At 42.4% G+C, this 19,286-nt stretch overlaps 1 protein-coding gene across 2 annotated transcripts in view; it reads left to right on the top strand.

Annotated features, from left to right (window-relative positions):
• The first annotated feature begins 1,342 nt into the window (after nucleotides 1–1,342).
• The window catches only part of cpne5b (copine Vb), a 178,523-nt gene continuing 160,579 nt past the window's right edge, over nucleotides 1,343–19,286 (top strand). For both annotated transcript variants that reach the window (XM_061727693.1, XM_061727692.1), the window contains exons 1-2: nucleotides 1,343–1,501; nucleotides 1,678–1,953. In XM_061727693.1, the coding sequence (XP_061583677.1) occupies nucleotides 1,389–1,501; nucleotides 1,678–1,953 (389 nt within the window). In that variant the 5' untranslated portion in view covers nucleotides 1,343–1,388. The remainder of the gene's footprint in view (nucleotides 1,502–1,677; nucleotides 1,954–19,286) is intronic.

Below are 19,286 nucleotides of genomic sequence, written 5' to 3'. Positions count from 1 at the left end.
GGTGACTCACTTAGTGGTCCTGACCACCAACTGTGGACGAAGCCACTTCTCTGCAACTTCAGCTCTCAGTCGCACAGGGGTCTTTTAAATTGGTCTTTATTGAACAGTTTGAAATGAATCCACACAGCAATTTTCAACCACGCCTGAAGGGAGAAAAAAAAAAGTGTAACTAAATAATATCCGAGCGTAATTCAATTTCTACAGAAGAGTATTAGGGCCATGCAGGAGAAAACATATTTGAGAGGGGAAGATTTTTTTTTTATTGTGCACTTCAAGAAAAAAGTCGAAATGTCTAGATTAATGTTGAAATCCAATTTTGAGAAAAAAGTCAAAATGTCGAGAAAAAAGTCGAAATGTCGAGATTAACGTTGAAATACAATTTCAAGAATAAAGTCAAAATTTCGCCTTTTTTTCCCAACATTTCAACTTTATTCACGACATTTCGACTTTTTTCTCGACATTTCGACTTTTTTCTCGAAATTGTATTTCAACATTAATCTCAATATTTCGACTTTTTTGTCGACATTTTAACTTTTTTCTCGAAATTGTATTTCAACATTAATCTCGACATTGCGACTTTTTTCTTGAAATTGTACTTCAACATTTGATATAAAATTAACTAAATTAAGTTTGCATCCCTGTGCTTGCGTGGGTTCCCTCCGGGTACTCCGGCTTCCTCCCACAGTCCAAAAACATGCATAGTAGGTTAATTGATGATTCTTAATTGCCCGCAGGTGTGTTGTCTCTCTGTATACGTGGTCCTGGGATAGACTGGCGACCTGTGCAGGGTGAACCCCTGCCTCTCGCCTGGAATTAGTTGAGATAGCATCCAACAGACCTCCGTGACCCTGCAAAGGATAAAGCGGGTAAAATGGATGGATGAACTAAATGATATATTTTTTTGTACTCTATGAAGAATGTAACATTTGTCAAGGCTGTTGCATCAAAGCAACAACCTTTTAAAGGTGAACTTAAATATATAGGCTAAGCAGCACCTTCCCATTTTTAAGGCGACCCTTTTTGACCTGGTCAAGAATAAAGTCAAAATTTCTCAACATTTCAACTTTATTCACGGAATTTCGACTTTTTTCTCGACATTTCGACTTTTTTCTCGAAATTGTATTTCAACATTAATCTCGATATTTCGACTTTTTTCTCGAAGTGCACAATAATAAAAAAAAATCTTCCCCCTCTCAAATATTTTTTCTCCTGCATGGCCCTAATAGGCTACTTTTCCGTAAATGTCACTGTCCCGCTCACACGCCCTGAGTGGAGACCAGAGAGACCAGAGAGACCAGAGCTGCTGCTGCAGGAGAACATGCAGCACCAGCAGCACCAGGGCGCTGGGCTGCCAGCGCTTCCATGTAATTCCGTGTGGGAGGAGGAGGATGGGTGGGTTTAAGTGTAGCTATCAGGTCTTTTCTCCTCACACGCTCTGGTGTGCGCACAGGCTGAGCACCAAACCCGACAGCAGTCCACCTCTCCATGCGATGTGCAGCAGGTCCGTGAGGGCGCAACACTGTCCCCGTGTCAAAAGATATTTACACTTGCATGACGAGTTAACAAGTGCGCTTCACCTTTTTTTTTTCTTCCTTTTTTTTTCTTCTTCTTTGCGACTGTTCACTGACTCAACTCCCTGCTTCCCCCTCCTCCTCCTCCTCCCTCCATCCTCTCCAGCTTCAACCTTTCTGAAGTGGCTGCCTCCCCCGGTCGGACCGGAGGCCGGCTGGTCTCCGACCTGCTCCAGGGAGTCATCGGGGAGCCGGCGCGCTCCATCGGCGCCAGGCTGTCCGCGTCCCGGCTCCCGCCCGAGCCGGCCCGGGCTCTGGCCGTGGAGCTGATGGAGGACGGGGACGGCATGGACAAGCTGGAGGACATGTCTTCTGTGTACGACTTCGACCCGATCACCGGCAACATCCCCGCCACCAAAGTGGAGATCACCGTCTCCTGCAGGTGAGTGGACGGTGTCCGCGGGAAGCCTGGTTCATGGTTCCGCGTTAAATCGACGCAGAAGCGTACGCCGTAGGGTACGGCGTACCTGCGCGTCGCCGCGGTACCCTACGCCGTGAGGCTCTGCGTTGGTGTAACGCGGAACCATAAATCAGCCTTCTGAGAGCGCACAAGTTCGGCTGCATCCTGGCTGCGCGTTTGGTGAAAGTTGTGGACGCGCCCTACCCTTTTAAGATCATTCAAAATAAATGATCTGCGGTTCTACTGTTGTTTAATCATGCCGAGGAAAGTTGGCTGGTCTAATATTTGACATAGCCTATGACTCTTTATTTCCACCTGGACGTTTCCTTGTTTTGCAGATGCAAAAAATTAAGCACACTTGAACAAACTGAACTGCATGTTGACAAAAAGGATCTTCGCAGAACTTGACATTACATCTCAGGCAACTTTTTTATTATCGTTTTTCGACACATTTTTGGGGCCAATGTGTAAGAAAGCTGTTATAAAGAAAAAGCCATTTTAATGTAACCTGGATACACCCACAAATACTGGACGCGTCTCTTGCTGTAGCCTACATCTTTTTTTTTTTTATCCACAACAAGCCTCGTAAATGCTGCAGGAACTGTACAGTAGTTGGATGCTCTCAGCAGTAACAGGGGACTGGAAAACCTCATCCTTTCCCTCTTGCATTTTTGAAAAGGGTTATTATATTTTAAAGGTTTTCATCATATTCACATTGCGCCTGTGTCCCCGGCCTCAAAGGGTTTTCTGCTTCTGTCTTTTTCCGCAGCGCTGCCTCTCAGAAAGTCTCAGAGAGAGAAAGCCACCCCGAGCAGCGTCTCTGAACTCAACTTGTTCAAAACAGACAGTTCTCTTCCCATTAGGGGAAGTTTTTTTAAAGTCACGGCTCTCTGTGCCTCTCTCCCCTTCCTTCAGACACTTAAGTGTGAGAAACAACATATGGGCGCACGAAAAAAAAACACGTTTCTGGTCTTTGATGCTGCGTTTTTAGGTTGGTGAGCCGTTGAAGCAGAGTGAGTTTGAGCTATAACAAGCTGTGAGTGCATTATTGATGAGCTCCCTGACCTTCAGAGAAGCTCGTTTCAACATCTCTCAGCTTTGAGTAGAGACAAAAAAAAAACAACAAAAAACAGACCCGTTGCAAGAAATTTGCTGAATGAACAGAAGCTCAGTTAAGAGCCAGTTTAGATGGAGATAGGGTGGCTTCAAAAGGGATTGCTTGTGCATCAGTCAAAGCTCGACATAGTTATGGATTTCATGTTCTTCTGCTTGCTATATGATGAAGCTGCTTGGGCTTGAATCATTACTGATGCGCAATTAAGGGCCATTCAGCTAAATGATGAGCTGCATCCCGACGACCCCTGCATTTATGCAAATGAGTCCTCTCATAATGTATAAGAGTCCTGATGCGTTTCTGTGCTGGTGTGTGTTGGGAAAAAATAGGGAGCACTGTGGTGATGTTAGAAAGAAGACGAGTTTGGGGAGGAGAAATCTTTAATCAAAGGGGTAGGGTGGATGTTTTTTCCCTCCTGCTTCTCTGCCAACCTGTTTCTGTTTGTAAGAGGAATAGCGCCAGTTTTTTTTTTGTTGAAAGAAAAGCATACATTTGATGTGCAGCACATTTGTGTTTTTTAATGTAAATGATATGGATGACAAAAACTCTGTGTTTCATACTCTAATCAAGCTTATTGGTCCTGCTGTGCACCATACCATACAATGGAGTGGTCATTCAGACCTTGCTTTAGCAAATTTGAACAATGATTCCTCCTAATGAGGCTCCTTGAAAAATTCTTGCATGCCCATGTGCAACAACAATTTGACAATTGGGTTAAAGGATTTCAAAGACCATGACAAGCCAACAGCTAACTACTTTTGAGACAAGCCAGTGTGGATTTTGGGACTAATTTAGGATAATTTATCCTGTTGCTGAGGCCTCAATTGTTGTACAGTTTGCTGTTATTGAAAGAAATCCCTTCCTTTCTTTCCCAATCATGTCGTGAGCTAAAGCATAAGCCCAAAGCACAACTGATCCATCCCATGTTTCAGATTTGAAAAGATGTTCTTTTCATGAAATTCTACAAAGTTCTACATCATCACTAGCCACCACTGCTGTCTCAGACTCCCTTGCTACAGAAGAGATGATCTGATTAATATTTTTGTCACATTCAAACACCTCTGATATTATTTCAAGGCTCTGCAAATCCTCTAATCCTTTGTTCACATGTTGTGTGAGTCAGATTCCTGTTCAAAAGAAGAGTTTTCTTTGTTGGGTCATTTTTGCGGTTACTCTGTGATCATGTGCATGTTCTCTGTAAATCGACCAAACCACAATGATAGCTGTTCCCGGAGGGTAAATACAGCTTATTACAAGCTACACTCCTGAGACAAAGTACTATTATCAGTACCAAAGTGTCAAAGAGAGAGGGATGGGTTGGCACTAAAACAGGAGAATTTAGGGGAAATGATAGGGATTGGTTTGTGTTTTATTCAAAAAGAGGAATAAAAGGGAAACCTCTGGAAGCAGGAAGTTGAAAACACTGCACCTTAAAAATAGATCCCTACAGATTGTATTCTTTTTCTCTTATTTCAGAAGGTCTTATGATTCTTTTTTTTTCCATGAACAGAATCTTTTTCAAATTCTCATCAGTTTATTTTAGCTGCTAAACATTCACTATACTTCATCTGTGGATTATGTTTGACACCGTATTCATAGGGTCTTAAGTGTGACATTGGGTGCTACGTTTGTTTTGCAGGAGAGCAGAGCTGTGTCAGAAAACAAAACTGGTTAGACAGTTGGACTCCACAGAAAAAAAAACAACTTAAGAATTTTAGGCCAAAAATCAAACTGCGTTTTTTCTTAAATTGGTGTTTACACATCCACAAGGCCTTCCTGTCTATTGTCGGCTGTACAAGGTAAAATAAAAGCAGAAAGGTGCGGCGTGAACCACAGAGTGGAGGTGTAAATCCTACTGCCACAAAGCCACAGTCCTCCATTCAGGCCTGTCCTCAAGTTGAAGTCTGTTCTCCCACTACTGCTGCACTGTCTTGCCAGTCAATTCAACAACACAAAGAGGTACTTATGCATCCAGTGTGACCCATCTCTCCTCTGCTGGGAGAGGAGAGACTGCCTGGTTTGTGTATTTAAGAGCAGGTTTGTCAATGGAAGAGAAGCAGCTCAGGAAAGGGATTTTGAAAAGCGATGAAATCACTTGGCGTGTCCTGTTAGTGTGTTAAGGCTGAATTATGGTTCTGCGTTAAACCTACGCCGTAGGGTATGCGGCTACGCGGCTACGCGGCTACGCGGCTACGCGGGAGGCTCTCCATAGCCTACGCCGTAGCCTGACGTGCACCTCCCAATAAATGTAACTACGCGCCGAGGCGACGCAGACCCAACGCAGACTGAGAGGGCTGTGATTGGTTTGCTTGGTAGCAACGCATTTCCGGTTTCCGGTTCCAGTTTGTGAAGCAGTTCTTTCAGCGCTCTTTTCTTTGTGTGTGTGTGATTTTTTTTTTTTGGGGGGGTTGTTTTGTTTTTTTGCACAATAGTTGTCCTTATCTCTTTGATTCACTGTGAGCGGAAAAACCAGAAGCTAGGGGGGTATTGCACCACGGCAAAATGGAGTGAAGGAGAAGGGTTCACGACGGCGTCACGGCAACGGCGTATGCTGTGTGTTGATGTAACGCAGAACCTTAATTCAGGCTTTAGAGTAAAGCCTGGGATATACTTGCAGTTCAGAACGCTTGAACGCATCATGGCCGCCACGTGTATCCTGCGTTCATTTGACGCGTCGACGTGCACTTTCTAAAAAAGACACTGAAGGCGTACGCAACCTGCAGTTCTTGCTCTGGCCACGAGTGGCGCTGGTCCCGGTCTGATACCAGCTGGTCCCGGTCAGATACCAGCTGGTCCCGGTCAGATACCAGCTGGTCCCGGTCAGATACCAGCTGGTCCCGGTCAGATACCAGCTGGTCCCGGTCTGGTACCAGCTGGTCCCGGTCTGGTACCAGCTGGTCCCGGTCTGGTACCAGCTGGTCCCGGTCTGGTACCAGCTGGTCCCGGTCTGGTACCAGCTTGTCCCGGTCTGATACCAGCTGGTCCCGGTCAGATACCAGCTAGCCACAAGTGACGATGCGGAGGTCGCTGGCGCCGTTTTATTTGCCGAGATTGCAACCAAAGCAATGTTATAATCTCCTACATCAGGGGTCTGCAACCCAAAATGTTGAAAGAGCCATATTGGACCAAAAACACAAAAAACAAATATGTCTGGAGCCGCAAAAAATGAAAAGTCTTGAAAAAAAAGTTGAAATGTCGAGAAAAAAGTCGAAATGTTGAGAAAAAAATCGAAATGTCGAGAAAAAAGTCGAAATGTTGAGAAAAAAGTTGAAATGTCGAGAAAAAAAGCTGAAATGTCAAGAATAAAGTCAAAATTTCGAGAAAAAAGTCGAAATGTCGAGGGAAAAAAAAGGAAAAAAAGAAGAAATGAAAAAAAGAGAAAAAAAGGAAAAAGACGAAAAAAAGAAAAAAAAAGGTCAAACATTTTTGAAAAAGCTCCAGGAGCCACTAGGGTGGCGCTAAAGAGCCGCATGCGGCTCTAGAGCCGCGGGTTGCCGACCCCTGTCCTACATCATCCAATGGTGTCATGTAAACTTGTTCGTTGTTCTAATCTGCTACTGCTACTTCCGCTGATACTACCGCTACTACTAAATATTTAATCACTTTTCCAACTGTTGCTCTGCTTACTGCCCCCACTGACGTTGCGGTTGGTGGTGCACGTGAACGGACGCAAACGCAAGCACCAACAGCAAGTATATCTGGGGCTTAAGTTGCTGCTTGCTTCCCCATGAAAAATGCAGGTAGAAATGAACTTCCATTTCAGACCTAAAGACTGAGCACTGGGGCACTTTAGCTCAAGAGCTCCATCTCCTACCACTCAATGGCACTCAGCCATCGAGTTGAATATCTATTTTCCACATAGACTGAGTGTTGGGGACCACATTTTGGGGTTTATTATTCAAGATAAACTGTTCTTGTTTGTTTGTTTTTTTTTTTAAGAAAAAGATGCTCATATAATACATATATCATGCAACATCAAATGGATAGTGATCTCTTGGATAGCTGTTCATCTGTTGAAGAGCAGGTTGTTCAATCTGTCGGTAGACATGCTTATTTCTCACTTAGCTGCAGTTTGGAGTCGTTGCAATGCAGCACAATGAATTTGGAATCAATACGATGCCTCTCTAGTGGGTTGGCTTGATGGATAAGACTCTTAACATGTAAAATGCCCTTAACAAGCAGTAGGTCAGAGATCATATTGACTCAACACAGAACGGAGGACCAATTTAACTAATAGTGGATTGTCCTTTTCTCCAGACTGAGGCCTAATCCATGTCCTTCAATAAGGCAAAAATAGTTGTAATTTAATTTGTGGCTTTTGGCTGTAAAATATTAAACCATTCTTGGAGTGGGTGCGTAGCTAAAGTGGGTTTTAATGGCTAGTTTTTTCTTTTTAAATGTGATCTAAATTCCTCTGCTTAATTTTTCAAAATGGCATTCATTAGCGTAAAGAGTTGAGCTTTTGAGAAGCCTGCTTTTAGTATCTGTATCTGTCTGAGTATCTGAAGTTCCTTCATAGATATGAGACGGATACGAAAGCACCTTCCAGTGCATGTGAGCCCAGGAGAGATCCAACACTGCTGAACATCACCGCTCGGATTTTCCATCTTTTTCTCACATGACATATTGATAGGTTTTAGTTGTTCCGGTGTGAATGTCTACTGCACCACAAGCTCCACTGAAACTCATTAGCCATACCACGAATATGATGTAAAAAACATGAGCTTGCAAACTGCAGCATAATTATCCTTTTAGATGACTCCCTCCCACCACCCAAGCCAGATAAGCCCTTTTTTTTGGTCCTCCTGAATGGTTCTCAGACATAAACACACTATCGGGTATTTTTTATCACGACAAACTGGGCACACCGCCCAACACCACACAGCTTAACTGGTGCAGAGCAAGAGATAAAGGTAGGAGTGGAGAAGGAATAATGAGGAAATGGATAAACAAAGGCAGGCTGAGATGAGAAACTTGAAAAAGAAAAAGTGGGGTTAGCTCATCGCTACGCAGTAACTGGAAGGGAATTAATTAGGAAAAGAAAAAAGTGAGACTCAGTAATTAATGTAATCCAGCATTTAAGTGAAATCGAAGCAAAGCCTGTGAGTGAATGGAAAGTAGACTAATCGTCTTCCCAAATAACACCAAGGATTACATTGGAGGCACCAAAAAACAGTTTTGATTTCGGGGGAAGCAAAAACAAGTTCTGAGCATGAAAACTTCACATCACCCTTCTTTAGTTAAGTATTTACACATTAGAGAAACATAGTTAGCAGTTTGGAGTCCTGAATCCCTCCACCTGGGGTCCGTTTCACAAAGCAGGTTTAGTGAAAACTCGGAGTCTGTTAACCCTGAAATGAGGGAAACTCTGAGTTTTCCGTTTCACAAAGGGAGGTGACTCAAACCAGAGAAAGAGGAGTAACTCTAGCCTGTTTCACAAAGAGAGGTAACTTAAGCTCTGGGTCAGTTACCGTAGTAACAGACGCTCTGAACCTAACCTGGTCGGGACCAGGTTTATATCGTGAAACCTGGAGTTTCTCTGCGTCTCTGCCCTCTTTCAGAGCCACACGCACATTTGATTTCCTCATTCATTCAGTCAGCAGGTGAGTTTTGGCGAAGTTCTGCCGTCTGTCATTAAAAACAGAGTCAGTATAAATATTAGAAGTCCATTGTCACGAACACGGCGTGTCCTTTTGATGAAGACCCAATTGATGAAGGTGCAGAATTAATGCACAGAGAATTAAATATTCGTCGGGAGATGGTTATCAGACCGCGTAATACATGAACATTACAGTACATAGTCTCATTACAGGCAAAGCAATATATGTTAATCATTTATTTGTTATAATTTTGATGATTGAATTGTTTAATGATTTCATAATATATTCACATTTTTTTAGATTTTTTTATTTGGGGTTTTCCTAAACTGTGAGCCATAGGCTAATCATCAAAATTTTAACAAATAAAGGCTTGAAATATCTCCCTTTGCATGTAGTGGGAAATAATATTTGTTTCACCTTAAGTTGAATTTACTACGAATGAAGTTTTGCAATATATTCAAATTTTCCGACCTCCACCTGTATATTATTACATGAATAAATAAGAGCATAATACAGGGGTCTCCAACTCCGGTCCTGGATCCACCTATCCAGCATGTTTTAGGTGTCTCCCTCTATGAACACACCGCCTTATATCATGGTGTGCTGAAGCAGGGAAAGATCTAAAATATGCTGGATAGGTGCTCTCCAGGACCAGGGTTGGAGACCCCTGGCATAATGTGTGTCTGTATTGGTTCAATACGGAACGCAACTTTTAATTCTCAATTACGGAACAATTCCGTATTTCAAGGGACGGGTGGCAAGCCTACATAAACCTGTCCAAGCCATCAAGGAGTTCCACAGGATTGCAGGTGAATGATGTAGAGATATGTTAAATTAATTTTATATTATATTCTGTGCTGCGGTGTTACTCTTTTTTCGAAAAACATGTTCAAATTCGCCGTATGCGCGCATTAAAATCTCTTATTCCATTCGGGTGAAAAAGATCGGCGTGAAGTATGTGGATCTTCAGATGCAAACTAATGTTTCCTCAAAGGGAATTTGTAAATGGAAATGATAAATAAAGTTTAAAAGAAAAAAAAGAAAAAGTATGTCGCTCTTTTGTTGTCGCCGGTTGCCATGGTGAATCCTTGTATCAGCGCTCTACTGATGATGGCTTTTTATTTCCCTCACGCACGCGCGTAACTCCAGGTAAAACTACTTAGAGTTGAGTAAATTACCTCAAATCCGCTGTTCTGGAACCGAAAACTCAGAGTTTCCGATCTCAGAGTAGATCAACTAAGAGTTCAGGATTAGACTCAGAGTTTGTTGAACCTGCTTTGTGAAACGGACCCCTGGTGAACATACAACAACTAATTATTCACAACTATGGTATAAATTGTGACTTCAGAGTTAGTTTATATGTATAGATCATGTGAGCTTTCTTTTTTTTCTGTCTTTAAAGTAAGATACAGAGATTTATGAGCAGTTTTAATGGCTCCAAGTTTTGGCCTAGCTTGTTTTTGAGATGGACTGTTTTTACATGCCATTCAGAGCTTTTCTAAAGGGGCATTTTTAAACATCTGCATAATGATTTGGGAGATAATTGTCAGGTGTATTATTATGAGTGGTGAACTTTTTTCACTCAGTCAGAGCGAGCATATATCTTGTTGTTATGAAAATATCAATTATAGGTTATTTCTAACAGTCGTGGGTACAAAGAAAGTATGAAAACTAATTTTGACAAAACAGTCTCTTGGCAATAAAGTGCTGTGGGCTGCTTTGGTTATTAAAAGATCATTAAACTATAAACGCTTTCAAAAGGCTTAATATAAATGTCAAAGTTACAATAAAGTCACAGGTTTTATGAATTATTTCATGCTGTTAAGAGGGATGAGATAAAGTGTCACCCGTCCAACGATCTGCGCTGATAGAAGAGGGAATTCATTTCAGTTCAATTCAGTAATACTTTAATAATCCTTGAAGGGAAATTGTATTGTTCCAGTAGAACATCTGCAAGTTTGTCCATCAGTCAGCATTTGAATGTGGCTTTTAAAGGTATAGTCTGTAATGTTGGAGAGCTAGCAAGATTTGAAAGTGACACCTCCTCTAAGCCCCACCCCCTCCTCCCCCTCCCGTCAGCGCTCCGTCCAAAGCCACGCCCCCACAAACTTTGGGGAACGCGCATTTGCAGGAGTCGAGTTTTCCAGGACATTTTGGACAGCACATTTTCAACAAAACTACCCCATGTCTCATTCACCTGTAACCGAGGCCGGTTTTAGGGGGGGGGGCAGGGGTGGGCTGTGCCCACCCAGACGTGCATCCTGCCCACCCAATCAAAGTTATGGGGATCCTTTATTTTTTTATAATTTTATTTTTTTATAAATATAAAAAAAAATCACAGAATATCTCTACAGTTTCTGATTGGGTGAGCACTGCGCATCATTTTTAGACACAACAATGAACGCATACCGCAAAAGTTGTGTCTCTGCGGAGGGACCCGACGTCCCAGCAAAATGAGCACAACAGAGAAGTGTTCAGAACAGCACACAGAGCACACACTGAAGGTGATTTATGGTTCCGCGTTACACCAACGCAGAATGATGCGCGTCGCCGCGTACCCTACGGCGTAGCCGTGGCAACAGAGCCTGCACGGCACCGCAGCACCGCAGCACCGCAGGACCACAGCGCACCGCCACCCGCACCGGCGCTCTCCGCCCTCGCCGGGATGGAGACGCCTCCATCCCCACGGACCCCCATACTGGAGAGGTGGTATTTTTGGCTGCGTTTTCTCGTTTTCTCTGCCATTCTTCAGAAAACGTGACTCGAGTGTGTGAAGTTTTTCGGCAAGATTTTCGACGTGACGAGTGCGCGCATGGGACAAAGGAGGGCGTGGGCGGGACTTAAAATGAAGGCATCTGATTGGTTCTTTCTCACCTGCCAATCCTCTGGTCCTCTGACCAATCCGTGCCACTCGGTGCGCAAAAAACAGATTGGTCAGAGTTTTTACAGGAGTAAAGCTGTCAGAGAGGTCAGATTTTTTTCTTTCCTTTTTCTGAACACATTATTCACAGAAGGACCATTTCACCCAGTATAACAATAAATGTTTTTGAATACGATTACAGACTATACCTTTAAGCAGTCATTGGGGAAGGTTGTAGGCGTGGCCAGGACTGGTACTGGTCTGGACCTGAGGAAGTCTCTGACTGTTGTTTCATCATTGTCTTCTTGATGTGGGATGTTTTCCATTATTTTCTGCAACTTGTGCAACATTCTTCTTTGCACAGTCAGCTCTGGGGTCCCCAGAGCGGTTCTCAGCACAGAGCCAGGCTTCTTTATTAGTTTAGTTTTTAGTCACTTCCTCTGATGCTGCTGCCCCAACAGACAAGTACAGAGAAAACTGCACTGTACAGAGTTATAGAAGATATGCGACATCTCACAGGCTGAATCTTTATAAACACCCTGAAGAATCAAAGAACATGCTCCTCATACTGGTGCCTGCTTCGTCCAGAAGCCCATGGTGTCCTCAGCTCCAACAACGTGTCGATAAATAACCTGCAGCGGGTTCAGAAAAGGGTTCTCCAGGATTTCTGTAACGTGGGATGTTAAGGGAACGGGTCTATAGTCAGTAGGGCGATTTGGGGACTGTAAGAAAGTAGCATCTCTTCTGCAGCACTAGAACTTTTGCAAAGATTTAAAAATACAAGTATATCATCAATTATTTCCTTTGCATAGGGGAGCATCTCAATAAAGCATACTAATAAAAACGTAGAACTGCTCAAACAGAAATAAAATCTGCTGTGTTACATGTCATATCCAACTTACATTTGGTTCTCGTCTTGATTTTTTTTTTTCATTTGTTAACCAAAGTGTCAATACATTTTATCATCTTTTTTGTCCTCGTGCATTTGTTTTTAGTTTTCAGCCTATTGGGGAGACTATTTCATTGACTATTATTACAGTAGGTGTGTCAAAGGCTGTGGGTCCAGGGAGAGAGTGAGATCTATGAGGCTGAGACTAATAAAGGAGGATGCTGGGTTTTGGTTTTATTTGCCACTTAATCTTACATTCCCCTTGATGACTGAGAGATGAAATAGTTTAAACAACTTCTTCCTTTCTTCCTGTTTTGCTCCAACTGCAACGTCTCTTCTTTCATCCATCAGATATTTGAGGTCTCAGTGTTTTTACTTATTGGGCTCTTGAAAACTCAGTCAGCTGGTCCTTCATTAACTCTTCCACTGGCATCGTTACTGATGCAACAGATATTTAAAGCTACCAGAAGTACTAATGGAAGTCTCTCAAGCAGCATAGCATTCAAACTATTTGCTGCAACAGGTTTTTGCTGGTGTGGTGCTGGTTTTTCTGGGATTTATTTTGCTTGTCATGCCCACACAGATATTTCTCCTTCTCCTTTTATTGCTTAAGTTACTCTCCGTGTAAGCAGCAGATTCACATCACTGATGAGGCTGCTTTTTTTTTTTTTTTTTTTGCCTCCACAGAACTGGCCTTTGAGGGTCTTTATATAAAATCGATGACAACGTGCAGCCTTTGTGTCCTGGTTATCTAGGATTGCTCACCAGTGTGTGTTTTTGCTACTGTTGTTTCTCATCAGCAACTTTTCTCATTGTTGAGTCAAATTAAAATGCATTTTTGCACTTGGAATCGATTCATATTGAAAACACTTTAGAGAAATTGTTCTGGCTCTGTTTATTTGTTTCTACCAAAATCCACTGATGTTCACTGAGTATATCGGGATTTGTTATGTTTGTGTGGAGCTGCTTGCATACATTTGGATGCCATCACAGCATAAAGCGCAGCTCTCCTGACCTGGCGGCACCACTCATTTATTTTTTAGTGTCATTCAGTACCAAAGTGAATGACTGGGTTATAGACCACTAATGTCCTTTTTAGCACAATTTACTGTATTTCACAGTTCATAATATCCTTTTTTTGTCTTTTTAAATTCCCTTTTCAACTGCTGTCTGTACTCTAATGGACAGCCTGTGACTAACGCATTCACTAAATCTATAAACCGTACTGCAGACATATCAGAATCATACAATTTATTCAATTTAAGAGCTTGCACTCACATTTTTAAAGCAGTATTTTCCCATACTTTATTTTTATGCTATAAAAAACCCTCCTTCCTCTAAAAGTTTGTTTAAATAATATTTTACTAAGCCACTGATTTTCATGTGTCACCTCTCACCTCATACTAAATAATCCCCTGCAGCTATGACAGCAGCACTATTCAGTTTGTCAGGGTCTTCATGCAGCAGTGCCTATAATCAGCCCTGTCATCTGAGAATTAACTGTGTCGTTCCTGCAACCGTCAAATTCTTTCCTGCCCCATTCTTGTATCAAGCTAATATCTTTCAGCTCTTCTGCCTGAGTGAGAGAATCTCCTTGAATGTAAACAAGGCCTGGCGAGACTACGGACGACATCCACTGAACATAAGCGATGTCAAGTCCAGGGGAAGAAGGGTAGCACTCTTTGCAAGTGTTAATGATGGTTCACTGTCATGCTGGCTTTAGCGACTGAGAGGCTGAGATGAGGCTTTGATCTGTGCCCTCTGGCTGACGAAGCTTGCTGGGTTTTTGGCGAGAACAGACAGGTCATGGGAAGACAAAGTCAGATTTATATGTGAAGGGCTAGAGGAGCATCTGAACACCATCTGTCTAAAAAAAGAATTGTGATTAGCGAACACGTTAGGAGGCTAACACCGATTTCTAATTCAGATTGAGTAAAGGTGCCGGGGCCCTTGTTGAGTACTTAGAGCCCTGAAATCCATATACTTTTGCTGTAAAACAGTATTCTCTGATTTGTTATTTAATACACGTTTACGTCAGTTACAGAAGAAGCCGTTATCAACATGTAAACAAGCATATCTTGCTTGCTTTTCTCTGATCCCTGTTTTGCATACATCAATGTTTCCCTGGACTTTTGAATTGACATTTCTTGGATTCATGTATCTTGTCAGCTGCAGCTACAAACAGACACATTCTAGGCTTTTATAGGAGGACACCTCCGGTTTATCATAGATGGGTGACCATCAACAGTTTATTAAGATAAATCATAATAAAGGATACTACAAAGAATGAATTATAAACTTAAAACATCTCAGAATGTGTGGAAACACTCTGCATCTAAATATTCTGATAAAAGGACAGGTGCATGAACAGTCATTTAGCTGTGGTAAGGAGCATCTGTCCTCAACAGATATGTTGTAATAATAAGGTCCTAACAGCTCTCAGTCCGAGGAAGGTGAGCCACAGCTGTGCACAGCTCCCACCGCTCTGCAATCAGATCAGTGGGTCTTCTTCATCCATACTAGAAACAAATTGCAGCAAGAGATGCATTTTAATTGACTGCAATCAACTAATTAGTTTTGAGTTATGTGCCAACGATGGTCATGAGCAAAGATGATTGGATATTTCCCGGAGTGGTGTCGCAAGAGTGCTCACATGTTGGTTGTCAGGCTCAACACTTTCTCAACACATGCTTCAAAGTGAGCTGAAAGTTATGCTTGTCCTGACATATTCCGTACACATGTATCCATCTTATCTGAACAATGTTCCTGACATGGTAAATTTAATCTGCGATGCGTAAAATGAGAGAGAATATGCGGTATGCTCAGTGGAATCTAATGAGCCCAGCTCGCTGCTGATGTTTCATGCTAGAGAGATTCTTATCTGAAAGTGTTATTTTCAATCTGAAAGGAAAATTCATTTAGGGTATTTTTAGAAGTGGTTTCAATGTTAACAGAGTGTGGGCACAGTTCATTTCACTTCGACCATTAGAAGCCTAAAAGCTGATCTCTGGACTCTCTACACCTAATTCCCAAAGTAAAGTCTGACATTTTAATTAGCCCAACATCTCCATTGTACACAAGTGAGACTCAGAGATGTACGAAAACGGTTTATCGGGGTCTATGATTCCAATTTAACTGGAAAGGTGGTTGAGTGTGTATCTTGCAGTGAATGCTGCATGATTGAGTCCACTCCTCTGACTAGATGTGAAATTGCTTGTCTCTTCTCAGTCTCACTGGTGATATTTCAGCTCTGGCTTTATACTCCTGAGTACAGTAAGGGATGATTGGTCAACATGGTCGTGTGTGTGTGTGTGTGTGTGTGTGTGTGTGTGTGTGTGTGTGTGTGTGTGTGTGTGTGTGTGTGTGTGTGTGTGTGTGTGTGTGTGTGTGTGTGTGTGTGTGTGTGTGTGTGTGTGTGTGTGTGTGTGTGTGTGTGTGTGTGTGTGTGTGTGTGTGTGTGTGTGAGAAGATGGTTTATATTATGGAGCAACCAATGCCCTGAGGCCAATGATATGATTGAATGAAAAAAATGTAGGTGTGAGCCTGCCAATGTTGGAAACTTGTTATCCCGACCACCTCCATGGTGTCGTGATGGCATCTTTAGAATTTGGGATATTGATTATTGTGGGTTATACAACCCCAAAGCAGAATGAGTTTGGAGGACAGAAAATGCAAACAAACACACACAATAGAAAATGCAGTGTCATCAACTTTGGCTGTTATTACCTTGCAGGTATAGAACAAATCCAAGAGATTTCATATATTTGATTTGCATCAGTTCTCCTAGTGAAGGTCATGCGTGTCCACCTAAGACTGTCTTCCCTTTTACACATTGAATTATGTGTTGATATTCTGCATTGTAGGAGAGGAAACATGCAAATCTCTTCTAGTCATTTTTAAGAAAAATCGTTCTAAGCATAGAAAAAAAACTTTTTTCTTTATCCTCAAACATTCAGGGCGAAGTTAGATTTATGTAGTTGGTGGGGTGTACATAATTGGTTATCAAACATGACATCCAGGTTCTTTGTAACCTTGGTGGAAAGCACTGTTGTAGAGCCAATATCCATGTCCATATAGAGGCTGATAGGCAGGGATAACCAGGACTTCAGTGTTAGATGCGTTAAGTTGAAGATGGTGATCCTTCATTTAGGTAGACCGGTCAGAGAGGTTAGCAAAGATTTTTCCAGATAGTGGGGTTGTCCAGTGGGAAGGACAGGTAGAGTTGTGTATCATCTGCATAGCAGGTGGTGTATATGACAAAGTGAAGGGTCCCAAGTACCGTACCCAGTGGAAAGGTCAAAATGTCTGCCAATATCACAAAGTCTGCCGTAATACGATTCTGTTTCAATTCAATTGAGGACTAATATGAGACGGTATTGATTGAGTACAATCACTTCCATTCATATGAAATTGCAATAAGTAAAATGAAAAATGAAATTTATATGTTCAACTAGACAATTCAGAAATGATTTGTTCCTTTAATAAAAATAGACTACACTCAAAGTTTCTTGATGACATGTATTAATGATGACATTGACCGCCTCTACGGCGGGGCGCCCCTCTGGTCTTGGAGGGCCACTTTCGTGGGGGACGGGTGCGCCTGCCCGCGTCGGCGGCCGGGGCGGCTCTGTCTCTCCGGGCAGGCTGGCCCCCTGCCGGGTGGGGGTCGTTGGCCTGAAGGGTGAGGGCCTCCTGGCCGCGTGTCCGGCCCGGACCGGGTGGCCGGGGATTGCCTGGGTCGCGGTACGCCGCCGCGGGGTCCCTGGCTGCTTCTTTCCGCGCCGTGGGGGCCCCGCCCGCGGGCCCCCTCGGCCGCCGCCGGGTGGGGGGGGGGCCTCGCAGGCGGTGGGTTGCCTCCCTCCTACTTCTCCCCTCTGTGGGGTTGCCGGTGGCCTGGGTTCCGGGCTCTTCCTTGTCGGCCTCTGGTCTCGCGGGTGGCGGGGTTGCTCCCCCCCCTCCCCCACTATAGATACACTTCAGGTGGAGCTTTGTTTGGTTTATTACACACACACACACACACACACACACACACACACACACACACACACACACACACACACACATATAGTCATTTAGTCACATGCACACACACACACACACACACACACACACACACACACACACACACACACACACACACACACACACACACACACACACACACACACACACACACACACACACACACACACACACACATGCATGATCATATACATACACACACACACACATAGACATACACACTGGCTTGTTCACCTGCATGCTGGCTCTCTAGTTTTTGGGTTTAGGTAGCGGTAGCGATAGCTTAGCTCAGACTGCGATCAGATCTCAAGATTTAGGTCGATTGCTGTTCGTGTTTTGGATGGCTCCGTGCCGGTTTCGTGCTTTGTTTGTGGTTTTTTTGTTGCAGATTTCCAGTGCTTGACGTGTGTCTCCGTGTGTTCCTGCTTCCTGGATTGGCAGTGGATGTCGTCACCCCACCCCCCCCCCCCCCCCCAAAAAAAAAAAAAAAAAAAAAAACACTGGGTTTGTATGTGTATATTTATGTATGTGTACGCATATGTGTGCGTATATATATGTATATATTACATATAGTAATAATGCACATATATACACTTTTGGTTTCTACCGTCATGGTATCAATCAATAATATGTGTGCAGACAAGGTAAAAAAAAAAAAAAAAAATGTTTTAATGTCTCATCAATATTTTCACATTGTATAGATATATACTACTAGGTTGTTTATCATTAGATTGACGTATCGATGTCAATCGTGGGATCATTACACCCCAAATAGTGTTTACATGGACCACAATACGCAAGTCTTAATCAGATAAAAGCAATACTCTGAATTAAGAAATTGACATTTTAACATCAACATTAATGTAATTATGGTCATAATCGTAGTAAGCGTTTATTGCAATACAGCAGATAGAATATGCCAATCATAGTCACATTGTTAAGACATGAACTACGTTTACATGGACAAAAATAATCCGATTACTGATGTTATGCTAACAAGAACATATTAATAATCTAATTAATAATTAATAATCTAATCTAATCTAATCTAATCTAATCTAATTTAATTTAATAAGGCATTGACATTAATTAAAAATACTCACTTCATAATCGGGGTTTACATGTTAAAAAGCAAAGTTTGATTAATGGGACGTCGTCCAATTCTGCTTATAATATGCAACTTTAGACAGTAGACTTGTCCTTCTGAGCTTTAACCTGTTTTGGGCTTGGGTTTGGGCATATCTGCTGCTTCTCCTTTGCCTTAAGTGTAGTACATGGCTTTGACCCAACATGAATAAAATGCTACATTGAATACTGTTTTTGTTATGTGTAAAATATGATGCTTGCTCACTCCTGCAAGTGTTAGTGCGGGCACACACACTCTCTTTTCCTTGATCCGTCTCCCTGATGCATCTGCTCTCTTGCAATGATGTTTGTAACAGCACTGATCCATACTGATCCATATTCAGTTCATGATATACTGTATAACCTCCAGGTTTCCCCACACTTTTGTTTTCATCATATTGTTCCATATTCCTAATGAAATGCTTTTGATATTACAATGTTTATGTTCAGTGTCAATTGTTGGTACACTGTACCGACAATACTGCACTACTGTACAGTAGGCTACGGTTGGTAGTTTTGTTGTTATTGGTTTGTCCAAAAATCTTCTCTCAGGTGAAATTAAACTAATTCGGGATCCTGGAGCTGTAACTTGTTTGTACTCCTATTTGATGAACTCTTACATGGGTAACTAGCTGACTTTTTGGTGCCAACACATGTTTAGTTTCACTTTTTCAATTTATCTTTTTAATTGCCATGCAGTATACT

This window comes from Cololabis saira, chromosome 8 (genome assembly GCF_033807715.1).
Source record: "Cololabis saira isolate AMF1-May2022 chromosome 8, fColSai1.1, whole genome shotgun sequence".
NCBI lineage: Eukaryota > Metazoa > Chordata > Actinopteri > Beloniformes > Belonidae > Cololabis > Cololabis saira.
Note: the sequence above shows the minus strand (reverse complement) of the source record. Positions and strands in the feature narration are given on the sequence as shown.